General features: G+C 47.2%; 1 protein-coding gene across 4 annotated transcripts in view; it reads right to left on the bottom strand.

The window, feature by feature from the left end:
• Nucleotides 1–13,179, bottom strand: part of RASA1 (RAS p21 protein activator 1) — a 371,358-nt gene that overhangs the window by 142,950 nt on the left and 215,229 nt on the right. For all 4 annotated transcript variants that reach the window (XM_082265664.1, XM_082265665.1, XM_082265666.1 and 1 more), the window contains exons 15-17: nucleotides 9,634–9,710; nucleotides 9,362–9,534; nucleotides 8,180–8,339 (exon numbers count right to left, since the gene is read on the bottom strand). In XM_082265664.1, the coding sequence (XP_082121790.1) occupies nucleotides 8,180–8,339; nucleotides 9,362–9,534; nucleotides 9,634–9,710 (410 nt within the window). The remainder of the gene's footprint in view (nucleotides 1–8,179; nucleotides 8,340–9,361; nucleotides 9,535–9,633; nucleotides 9,711–13,179) is intronic.

Below are 13,179 nucleotides of genomic sequence, written 5' to 3'. Positions count from 1 at the left end.
AGCACACAGCCGTTCACATACAGACTGACACAGAGTGCAGCACAACCCCCCCCTCCTGCAGCCCACAGCATGCAACATGAGGGATAGGGAGACAGTAACATTGTGAACACAGGGTAAGGTAACACAGTCCCAGACTGACACCCCCCAGACAGACAGGTCCCCACATACATACACTTACCTCTAACATGGCGTGGGGAACCCGCACAGGCGAACAAACCGCTGAACATAAGGCAGGGAGAGTCGCATCTAGGACGCATCAGAAGGTGGGTTGAGAAACCGCACAGCGTCCGGTGAGGTAGCCACCTCACCTGGCATCCCTGCACGACACAGGGATGGGTCGTTCAGAAAACTCAGGAGCGATACCTGACTGAACGCTCGATGGCGGGCTGAGAAACCACTGACCCACAACCTGCGACCAGGGGGGTCAGCCCGAGACGCAGCCCGCATGATCCTCTTCTTCCGAAGAACTAACTAACGCTGATAAAATAACAGCTAACAAGAAAGAGAGAAAAAACTCAAATAAAATCCAAAGAAAGGAAAGAGAGCTGAGACAAGGTGTCCCAGCACAGAAACATCCAGCCACTCCTGACAGCTAGACAAATGAAACTGGTTTGGTTACAGGAAGTGGAGGGTTATGTACTGAGGGGACCACCCCCTGGGGGTGGGGATATGTTAAAAGTCTTTTGTACTAACATATTCTATTGCCTAGCTACTCCTACGGATAAGAGGACATAACCCATTGGTGATGAATATGAAGGGGCGGCGACTGTCGGAGGACGTAAGAGAAATAGAGTTTTTGTAAGAACTTAGTCCGACAGTCGCAGCCCCTCATACAGCCTTCACAAGTGGGTAATGGCGCCCTCTGCAGGATCAAACTAGGCAGTTTTAAATGTTAATAAAAAACTTTCTAGACTTAAGCACACCTCCAGGGGGCTGTTCCTCAGCCATTATCCTGATCCAGTTACCACTGTCCTTCAGTTTTGTAGCAAGCAGTACCGGAAAGGCAATAACCCCAAGATCCCCCAAAAAAAAAACAGAGGGGCGGGGGCTGCGACTGTCTGAGGAGTCAGAGAAAAGAGTTTTACAGTAAGTTCTTACAAAAACTATTTTCTCTTACCTCCTCCGACAGTCGCAGCCCCTCATACAGCCTTCACGAGTGGGACGTCCCAAAGTAGTGCAGGTGTGAGGGGTGGGAAGACGCAACCTACCGAAAAGGCAAAGTATCAAATAGGCCAGAAAAAAAAACAACTGAGCCAACAGGGCAACAAAGCTCAAACGGGAGCTAACCCAGAACAAGAAAAAAACCACACAGGAAGAGACAGAAAAAAAACACGTCTCTTCAAACAACCGCCGCACTCAAAACCTTGCAGCCAAAGGAAGCATCCGAGGATGCCATCACATCAATTTTGTAGAATTTTGGGAAAGTGTGCACAGATGACAAGGTCGCCGCTTTGCACACCTGAGCCACAGAAGCCTGGTGGCGAAACGCCCAAGAGGCACTGACAGCTCTAGTAGAATGTACCTTTACAGGGAAAGGAGGAACTCATCCATTTAGAAATGGTTGCCGCGGACTGAGCCAAACCCTTCCGAGGTCCCTCAGGGAGGACAAACAGGGAATCAGACTTTCTAAAAGACTCCGTGGCAGACAGGTAAACCCTGACCGCACGGAACACATCCAAGGAATGCAAGGCAAATTCCATGGGATGCTGTGGCTTCGCACAAAGCAAAGGTAACACAATATCTTCATTGAGGTGGAAAGTCGACACCACCTTGGGGAGAAAAGGGTCGCAGGACCACTTTATCTCTATGAACTACCAGATAAGGCGAACATCAAGACAGAGTCGCCAACTCAGACACCCTGCAGTTGTGATAGCTACCAGAAAGGCAACTTTCTGGGACAACACAGGCAGAGTCTTGTCTCTGATGTTCTCAAAGGGAGGCCGTTGTAAAATGGATAACACCAAATTCAGGTCCCAGGGAGGCAAAGGAGCCTTCCTCAGGGTAGCCAGATGCCGCACCCTATGAATAAAGGTGCGAATCAAGGAATTAATCGCCAAGGGACGCTGGAACAGAAAGGCTAAGGCCGACAACTGACCTTTTATCGTGGTCAGCGCCAAACGCTGATCCACACCTTCCTGCAGGAAGGCCAAAATCCTCGCCACCAAAAAGGAGTGGGGATGAAACCCTTGTGACTCGAACCAGTCAATATATGCCTTCCAGGCGCGATGATACATTTTTCTAGAGGTAGCTTTCCGAGTGTTCAGTAAGGTAGGAATGACAGCATTTGGCAGACCCTTGTCTCTCAAGACTTGGCTTTAAACAGCCACGCCCTCAAAGCCAGAGACTGGAAAAGCAGGATGGAAGATCGGCAGTGGAGACAGAAGATAGTCTCTCAGCGGAAGCAGCCAGGGAGGCTCGACGACCATCTGCACAATGTCTGTGTACCAAGACCGACGCAGCCAGTCTGGGGCTACCAGAATGACCTGCATCCATTCCGACGTCAACCTGCGGAGGAACCTGGATAACAGTTGAATTGGAGGGAAGGCATAAATCAGCCGATACCGGTGCCAAGGCACCACTAATGCGTCCATGGCTTCTGCCAGAAGATCGCGGGTTCTGGCCACGAACCTTCCTACCTTGTTGAAACAGGACGCGAACAGGTCAATGTCTGGAGACCCCCACCGGGCACACAGGAGGCGAAACACCTCCGGATGCAGGGACCATTCTCCCTGGTCCAGGGTCTGGCAACTCAGATAGTCCGCCTGCCAGTTCTCCACACCTGGAATGTGAACGGCCGAAATCGCCGTAACGTGCGTCTGGGCCCAAGATAGGAGCTCGGCCACTTCCTTGGCTGCCCAGGCACTCTTGGTGCCCCCTTGGTGATTGATGTAAGCCACCACCGTGGCGTTGTCCATCTGTACCCGAAACGGGGAACCCTGAAGCTGAGTTGACCAACGGAAAAGGCAGAGTTTGATTGCTCGGAGCGCGAAGACGTTTATTGGTAAGGAGGCTTCCACCGCCGACCACGTCCCCTGGGCACAAAGCAGTCCGTAGCAGAAGCCGGAAAGGACTTGCCTTGTGTCAGAGTTGGTGACAGGAGCCACTACAAAAGATCCGATCTTGCGAGGTGGCTCAGAGAAATCCTCCTGTCCAACGACTGAAGCGTTCTGTCCAACCTGGCAAGTATCTCCGCTTGCAGAGTTCTTGTGTGAAATTGAGCAAATGGGATGGCTTCGAAAGCCGAAACCATCAGACACAGGGACCGCATACAGGCCCGTAGAGAGGAGAGGTCGTTGTCAGTGAGGGACCTGATCTCGTGCCGCAGAGTCCGGAGTTTGTCCTCTGGGAGAAAGACTTTCGCCTGAGTGGAGTCCAGGACCATTCCCAGGTACGGGAGGCGAACCAAAGGAGTCAGAGCCGACTTCCGAAAGTTCATGGTCCACCCCCGAACTCCAGGAGCGTCTGAACCGTGACTGACAGATTGCTCAACAAAGTTGCACATGAGCTAGACCTTAACAGGAGGTAATCCAGATAACCGAGGACCGCAATCCCCTTTAAACGCAGTAAAGCCAGCACTGGAGCCAAAACCTTGGGGAATACCCTGGGAGCAGAAGCGAGACTGAAGGGCAATGCCACAAACTGGTAATCCTCCTCTGCCACCGCAAAGCGGAGACATCTCTGATGACCCTCGTAGATCGGGATGTGCAGATACGTATCCTCCAAGTCGATGGAGGCCAGGAAGTCCCCTGAACTCAACACCACCGACCTGATGGATTCCACCTGGAACTTCTGTACCCTCACAAAGTGGTTCAGAGACTTTAGGTCCAGAATCGGATGCACTTTGCCTCTTTTCTGGGCACCGTGAACAGGTTGGAATAAAAACAGCAAAACCTGTCACGTGAAGGCACTGGCATAATGACTCCATGAGCGGTCAGATCTTGTACCGCCCCCTTGAGATCTCTGAAACGATCGAGAGTCAGATGGAGATTTGATGGAAAGAACCTGACTGCGGGGCAAGATCGAAACTCGATCTTGTACCCTGAGCGAATCAGCTCGTGAACCCACCTGTCCTGAATTCCGGACAACCAGGGTTCCTGAAAAGAGGTGGACTGGGCCGCCGAACTGGCCTTTGGCTAACCCGACGGCTTCTTGTGACCACCTGAGATCTTGAAGGATTTTCCTTTATCCTGTACCCCGAAGGCACGAAAGGACCCACGATGAGCTTTAAAAGAAGGGCCCCACCTAGCGCGGGTGGATTTTCCCTTAGAGGCCTGGGGCAAAAGGGTACGCTTACCTCCCGTAAGCCCCTTGATCAAGTCATCCAGAGTGTCCCCAAAAAGACGACTCCCCACATAAGGGACATCAGACACAGTCTTTTTGAAAGCGTGGTCAGCCGACCAACTCTTTAGCCAAATAATCCGCAGACAACTGTGCGACTAAAGGAGCCTCGTCCAAGGCGTCGTCACACAGGTACATCACGGCCTGGGTCACTTGATCCACCATGTCAAGGGCAGTTGGAGAGGCCGATTCCACCACCAGGGTGCTCTGAAGCACCTTGAACCATGCCGTGACAGCTTGAGAGACCATTACCGAGGCAAACTCAGGTTTGAGAAGGGAGCGCGCCACCAAATACATGTGGCGGTAAAGCGTCTCCACACGCCCATCTGCCAGATCCTTGAAAACCGGAGATTCGTCCATCGGCATCAAGGTGGATTTATTCAACCTAGAAACAGTGTGGTCCACCTTAGACGACACCATCCAATGCTTGTCCACAGGATCCGCAAAGGGATAGCGGTAGTTAAACTGCTTAGGCACCACCAGCATATGTTTGATGCAACGCCATTGGTCGTTCACTATTTTGTGAAACTCCTCGGGGCAGGGGAAAACCTGACCCGACTTCTGGGCTTTTCGGAACCCGAAGGCAGCCCGCTTACTTGACTGAGAGGGCTCATCGTCAAGATTCATAGTCTCCTAATGGAGCTAATAAGTGCATCCTTTGCTGCGCGTTCCCATGCCACCATGGAGGAAGACGACTACTCCCCCTCGGAAAGTGAGGACAGGGACCCCTCCAGGGGGACGTTATCCGTGGTAAACAAAATCAGGCTCTGAGTCAGAAGACTGGGAGGGCATAGGCCGTTTTTGAGAAGTGCATTCCGACATCAGCAGATCCACTTTGGACGCCAAAGTCGCAAGATCAGCAGATAATGAGGCCATGGAAGAGGATTCTGGGGTCCCTGAAGCACCAACCAGGTCTGTGGGGAATTTGTTATCCCGGGACTCCATTTTTTGCAATAAATTTTTTTTGGAGCGCTGGCCCTTTAAAACGGCAGTTCCCGTAGACCCCAACTGCAAAACTGCACCGCTCCTGGAGACCCTTAGAAACAGCTAAGAAAACTGAATTTTTGTAAAATCTTACCTGTAAAATTCCTTTCTCTGAGTCCTCCGACAGTCGCCGCCTACTCCTACGGAGCAAAGGTCAATAACCCCCATTAGTGACGAATATGAAGAGGCGGCGACTTTTGGAGGACGTAAGAGAAACATTTTTTTCAGGAAAAGGCCCAAAGAAAACGGTTAAAATCACCCCACAGTGTCCCAGTGTACTTGCCACACACGCTGCTGCAGAGAGAGAAAGGAGGAAGTGACCTTACTCACTAGAGGCCTATGCCCACCCGGATCCACAAACAAAATGGTGCCCGATAGGGATAAAATGAGAGGAAGCACTGGCAAAATGCTTCCTCTCATCCAAGATGGCGCCCAAACCGGCGCCAGAATGAGCTAAAATGGCTGCTGCCCACACAAAGAGGCCTAAAAAGCCTGCCCACACCCAAAATGGCGACCTTGCGAACAGCGACCAAATAGGGCAAAAAATACACGCGCTGGCCCCCACAGGGAACCCCAGAGAGCCCCCCCGAGATGTAGGAGGCTCCCACACCCCCAGTCATGGCAGTATGCACCGCAGAGCGCCCCCAGCAGGGGCAGGGAGGAAGGGGGCCGTACCACACGGCCAGGAAGGGGATACCGCAGAAGCCACCATGTACTACCATCCCCTAAGAGTGGGCCCACGGAACACCCCCACAGACAATAGCCCCCATTAGGGACCCAGGGGTAGTAGCACTCACCAGTCCAGCGTACGTGGGCACCGCTCTTATACGGAACACCTCCCACCCTGACGGGGGTGCCGTCAGTCAGGAAGGATACTAGCAACTTATGGGCGTTCCAGAGTGGAGACATCCCGGCAAATCAGAGACTCCGCAGGCTCGTCCCCATCTCAAGGGGCACTGTCGTTGCGAGGCAAGGGCGCACCAATGACCTGCAACGCTTGGTGGCAGGCTGGGACTCCATAATGATCTATATTATCCAGTGTGAGGCCCAGTACTGCTGTTGCTTGTAGTCCTCCAGGAATTCCCTGACTAACTTGCGATAGTGAGTGAAATAAAAAAGCTATTTTTCAAAGAAAAAAAAACACTTTTTAAAGAAAAAAAAAAGAAACAAACTGAGACACTAGGTCCCAGCAGGGAAACCTAGCCTACTCCTGATGCTAGGCAGCATAAAAACTGAAGGACAGTGGTAACTGGATCAGGATAATGGCTAAGGGACGGCCCCCTGGAGGTGTGCTTAAGTGTAGAAAGCTTTTTTATTAACATTTAAAACTGCCTAGCTTGCTCCTGCAGAGAGCGCAATTACCCACTCGTGAAGGCTGTATGAGGGGCTGCGACTGTCGGAGGACGTAATCCTGTTATGTGGAGTACATCATGGGACACAGAGCACCATCCTATTCATGATAGGGTTTTCCTGCCACCTTTAGGTGATTGGACACTGGCAAAAAAGACGGACAGGATATCCCCTCCTTGGCATAACCCATACCAGCTTGGCAAGGCTTCAGTTTTTGCAGCATATCATGGACCACGAAGGAAGTGGTGATGGATCTTGGTCCTGTGATATACTCCAAGTAAAGGGTTTTACGGGTAAACCAAAAATTCTATTTTCTTTATCGTACATCACAGGACGCAGAGCATCTTCATACGCATGAATATAGAGTTGTCCTAAAACATTGAATATTCTCAGAGGAGAAACAGCATTAGATTTCCATACCAACGAGCCACTGGGGAACTTTGACCGATTAAGACCTACCGAGCTGACAGAGTACAGAGTCCGGTTCACCTACACCAGTAATGTTCTGGTTATTAATAAAAGCGCAGTTTGATCTCTTACTTGGGAGTCAAGCTTGCAATGTGAGAGTGTGCCCAAAGGGAGTGGATGTTGAAGGTGTTGCCTTTACACTTTTTGGTCACTGAAGCAGAAGTGTTTTTTGTGGGGCACAGCATGCAATATGCATTTTGAAGATGTTGATTTGGAAGAGTATTTGAACATTCACCTTGATGCATTACTACTTTGTTTACGAACAGTTTGCAACAGCTGGAGGGCCGTAGTTTGGGGATCCCTGGTGTAAGGGATCCATTGTCACTGAGTGTTGAGCAGACCTCCAGCAGAGTGAATGGTCATCTGCTGTTTAGAGTTGGCTTCCTTTTGACTGCTCTCCACCACAGCTACAAGTAAAGGTGTTTTACCCAGTTACAGTCAATTACAGAGGGTAATCCAACCTTACCCATTCATGATGCTGTACTATATACAAGGTCTAGACTTCATCCATTATAGTGGACATACCTCCCAAGAGGTCTTAAAGGGACTGGGTTTCACTGTGATGGACCACAGTTCTGGATCTGTAGAACATCCTGTGGCCCTTGCTCAACACATTGCATCAAGTGCCGAGGTGAGCAACTTACGCAGATCTAGTGCCCAAAGCAACGTTACAGGCTGTTCCAACAGCATGGGTCAAGGTATGGCTCCCATGGGTCAAGGTATGGCTCCCAAGGTTTTACCAAGCTTGCATTGATGCACTGCTTCTATAAACGGCAAGGGTTGATTGAAGATTTCTTTAGGAAAATAAGGGGGCGTCCTCAAAAGCTTGCCGGTGTCCAATCACCTTACGGTACGAAGCTATAACCCATGGTATATTACCAAGTTGCCTGCTTACTGTAGGATTCAGATAAATTGTCCAAATCTTTCAAATTCTGCCACGGCTATTTAAACTTATGAGCACAACTAGATTTGTTACACTTGCATTCTGTCAAGCACATATCATCAGATATTTGGTAATCAAGATCTGTATGGCAAGTACCTTCAGCACTAATCTCTCGGTCATTTAGTGTTCGCAGAAGTAATGACTCCATTTTTTCGTGTAGAAAAATCCGTAATAAAATGCTAGCTAGTAGTGTACGATCTTGTCCACACACATGTGATAATGCTGTGACTACATGTAGCTCTTTTTGAAGAATTAGCTACAAAGAGAAAAAAACAACCAAAATCAAGAATTCAAAATACACATATAATTTAGTTCTACAATACCATGCATAAATCAAATGTAAATGCTCAGGGGCCCTTCACACTGATGAGCTTTTGCCATGCTAAAAAACACCTTTCAAGCGAAAAAGGTGCACAAAAATGATTTACCTCTAAATCCTAAGTATGCTATGCATTGAAAAAACCCGCAAAGCTGCATTTTTGTATGCTTTCAAAAACGCACCTCCCACTGTAAGTCAATGGGAATGCATTGAAAGTGCACCGCATCTGCGGTTTGGTTTAATTTTTAAGCTGTGTGTTTCACAGGTGCATGCTGGGAGTCAGGAAGCCAGAAACACAACAAAAATGTGGTAAAAAATCATTTTTTTTTTTTTTTTTTTTTTAAAAGCATACCACATTTTAAGTGCACTGGTGTGAAAGGGCCCTTAATCCTAACACCTAGTTCTATACCAAACCCCCCAAAAAATGTAAAATGAATGCCCTCAACCCTTAACCATAACTTAAACCCTTAACCTGCTGAACACTACATTTACACCTGAAAACAATGTTTTTACCTAATAATTAAAGGCCAAGATCTTAAAGCACTATGATTTTGCCACAAAATCATAGTGCTTTAAGATCTTGGTGCTTTAAGATCATAGTGCTTTAAGTGCTTAAATAAGTGTTTACAACGCCAGACTGCCATTCTGTCTCCACGTGGAGGGATCGCGGCTGCCAGAACGCCGATTGGCTTCCTCTGTGGCGAACGGGAGCGCACCCCTCCTAGCGGTCTCGCAAAGCGATGTACAGTTACGTAGTTTCTCGGGATAGAGCCGACCTGCCGCAGTGAAACTGCGGCGGGCGGTCTTTAAGTGGTTAAATAAGATTGTCACGACTGGATACTCTATTTTGTTCCCATTTTTCTTCTCTCCATTGTGATGGCCTAACAGCCACAGAGCAGCGAAGAGACCGAGTTCTGTACAAAAAATGTTTTGGTTAGTTAGATATAGCAAAACAATACCTCTTTAAACTCGTTGTACTCTTCCTCTGGCATGATTTTCTCCATAGAGTACCTTGCCCGCACACGCAAAGACCCTGGTTCAATACCCTTCAGAGGTATATGGGAACTCAGCTGAAACCATTCGTCTATTGCATGTCCTTTTTGCAATCGGTGTAATTGGCAGCGCATAAATACTGCAACAATAGAGAATGACAATTAGTAAGTAGAACATTCTAGGAAAGAACAAGCTTCTTCAGGGTGACCGGTTTAACAAAATATACAACCATACTCACAAATGTCAGGGTCTTTGCTTTTCTTTGTTTTGTTACTGAGGCTAATTTCAAATCTGTTTATGTCAGGCGATAAATCACTAGGAAAAGAATATATATTTCCGCTGAATAATTTATTTAACGAAAACATAAATCTTTACATTAGGGAATGATTACCACACATTTATTATAAGTACAGAAGTTACTAAAAAAGAGGATAAGGAAATAGCTTTCATTAACAGTAAAGGAATTGTACAAGGTATTGAGTTCACTACATGATCACTGCGGTACAAGACTTTGTCATTCCCAGATAGCAGTCACATTAATGTAGCCCCAGTAAATGTAGCTGAAAACCCATATTTGCAGATTAGCAGGAATTATTCAAATCTTCATGTTCTGGCATGTTAATCTGTATTTAAGTGCTGCTGCCCATTCAAATGAATAGGCAATGCAAAAAAAAATAGATACGCACCATTTTCTCCAAGAAAGTGCACTATACAGTGATGGAAAAAAGTTTTTAATCCTCTGCCGATTTTGTATTTTTGCCCACTGACAAAGAAATGATCAGTCTAATTTTAATGGTAGGTTTATTTTAACAGTGAGACAGAACAAAAAAAAAATCCAGAACAATGCATTTCAAAAAAGTTATAAATGGATTTGCAATTTTTAGTGAGTGAAATAAGCATTTGACTCCTTCGCAAAACATGGCAAAACTCTTGTTGGCAATCACAGAGGTAAGACATTTCATGTAGTTGGCCACCAGGTATGCACACATCTCGCTCCTCCAATCAATCATCATTAATCATCTCCAAGTCATTAAAGTTCTAAGGTTGACGTTTGGTAACTTGAACTTCCAGTTCCCTCCACATATTTTCTATGGGATTAAGGTCTGGTGACTGACTATGCCACTCCAGGACCTTAATGTGCTTCTTCTTGAGCCACTCCTTTGTTGCCTTGGCTGTGTGTTTTGGGTCATTGTCATGCTGGAATACCAATCCAAGACCAATTTTCAATGCCCTGGCCAAAGGAGGTTCTCACCCAAGATTTGATGGTACATGGCCCCGTCCATTGTTCCTTTGATGCAGTGACGTTGTCCTGTCCCCTTAGCAGAAAAACACCCCCAAAACAATGTTTCCACCTCCATGTTTTGACGTTGGGGATGGTGTTCTTGGGGTCATAGGCAGCATACCTCCTCCAAACAGGGCGAGTTGAGTTGATGCCAAAGAGCTTGATTTTGGTCTTATCTGACCAAAACGCTTTCACCCAGTTCTCCTCAATCATTCAGAAGTTCATTAGCAAACTTCAGATGGGCCTGTATATGCGTTTTCTTGAGCAGGGGGACCCTGCGGGCTCTGTAGCATTTTAGCCCTTCATGGCGTAGTGTGTTACCAATTGTTTTCTTGGTGACTATGGTCCCAGCTGCCTTGAGATCATTGACAAGCTTCTCCCATTTATATGTTTTTTGAAATGCCGTTTTCAGGATATTTTTGTTGTTATTCTGTCTCTCGCTGTTAAAATCTACCATTAAAATTATAGACTGATCATTTCTTTGGGCAAACGTACAAAATCAGCAGGGGATCAAATACTTTTTTCCCTTACTGTATGGCACTATACTGCGCAACGACAGGCTAGCATGTAATGTTACCACACTTGAGAGGTACGCATGGGTCCAAACAACAACCAATGGTTTTAGGTGATCTTTATTTTTTAGGTCATCATTTTTTTAAACTGTTGTTTTATAGCAGATATTCACTATCTGTGAACATTTGTGTTTCAAGAATTAAAGTGATTATTTATTTTTTGTTAAAAATACCAAAGAAGTTATACTTACCTGCACTGTGCAGTTGGTTTTGCACAGAGCAGCCCCAATTCTGTTCTATTCAGGTCCCTCTTCGGTGCTGCTGCCCCCCCCCCTACCATTGAGTGCCCCCACAGCAAGCAGCTTGCTATGGGGGCACCTGAGCTGAGTCACAGCTCCCTGTGTTCATTCAGATACCGAGCTGCGATCTGGCCCCATCCCCTTTCTCTCCTCATTGGCTCACTGAATTTGATTGACAGCAGCGGGAGCCAATGGTGCCACGCTGCCGTCTCAGCCAATAAAGAGGGAGAGTCTCAGGCAGCTGAGACCCTCCTGCAACATCGCTGCATAGAGATAAACTCAGGTAAGTATTAGGAGTCTGCTGCACACAGGCGGCTTTTTATCGTAATGCATAGAATGCATTAAGATAAAAAAACCTTCTGACTTCACTACCACTTTAAAGATTTGATGCATGACAAATGGTTCCCAGGGCACTAGAGATCATCTAAATAGCAGCTTGTTTTTCCTTTTGACATACAAAGTGAGCAGTCTGGGAAGATGCACTGCTCTAAAGAACTAGTATGCCACAAAATATAAAATACAGACAAGACCAAACAGAAATAGATTATAAATTGAAGCAGTGATGTTGGTATCGTCCTTCAAAGAAACCTGTACTGCCAGAACACTGAGACTGCTATTGCTGACCTCTATCTGAATATGCTTCTTGCCTGGCTGTCTTGCTCATTCAGTGACTTCAATACTTTGAGGCACCAAAAGGGAAATATGCATATCAACAGTTCTAAAATTACTTTGACTTCCTATTTCTGAAGCCAGTGAAAGCCAAACTATTTTAGGAAGCTAGCAGGGACACCCCTATTTATTTCTCTAAAGGCACGATAATTGTGCTTTAACTCTCTTTCTTTAATATTAAAGTAATATTCAAGTCTTTTTTTTTTTTTAAACAAACGGAGGGCGTGGCTTGGCGCTGGGCGGTGATGGCCGGTTAACCTCTCAGCTCTCTCCCGCTGAAGTCTGGCCATAAGATTATATAAGGACATCAATTCTCTAAAAATGGGGAAAACATCGAGGAATCAATCCCACTCCCGTTCTCTATCTCCTAGAGACCCTAACGCGCAGGAAAACCACAGCATTCCGGAGCTTTTCAGAGCTCAAGAGAGGAAGCCCTAACGACCGCACAGACCATGCCTCATGGCGTGCGCCCTTCTTCCAGCCTCGGTGCCTCTGACTCTGACCTGACTCCAACATCAGAAGCAGGGACTCTGAACGACCAACCCGTTAGCATCGGAGCCTTGAGATCAGTGGCTGCTGACAAACGACACCCTGGTGACAGCAATTGCTGATTTGAAGCACAACATCCAAACCATGTGCCTTCGGATGCACAAGATTGAAGAGATCACCACCTGCTATGAGGCAGACATCTTACTCACTAAGAGGACCACGTCAGTCCACACTTGCCACACTTACTCTGCATCGTGAGATGCAGAGACACCTCGAAGACCTAGACAATAGGGGTCAGAGACATAATTTACGAGTAAGAGGCATACCAGAGAGTGTAGAACCAAGCCAGCTCCTACAAACTACCAGCAACATCTTTAACGATCTTCTGGGGAGACCTCCTGACTCTGCCATTGACTTTGAAAGACTCCACAGAGCACTGAGACCCAAGGGCAGAGACACGGATCCCCCGAGAGACGTAGTCTGCTACCTAGTCAGCATCAGGTTAAAAGAAGATATACTGAGAAAAGCCAGTG

Source organism: Pelophylax lessonae (assembly GCF_965119305.1).
Source record: "Pelophylax lessonae genome assembly, chromosome: 1".
NCBI classification, from domain to species: domain Eukaryota; kingdom Metazoa; phylum Chordata; class Amphibia; order Anura; family Ranidae; genus Pelophylax; species Pelophylax lessonae.
Note: the sequence above shows the minus strand (reverse complement) of the source record. Positions and strands in the feature narration are given on the sequence as shown.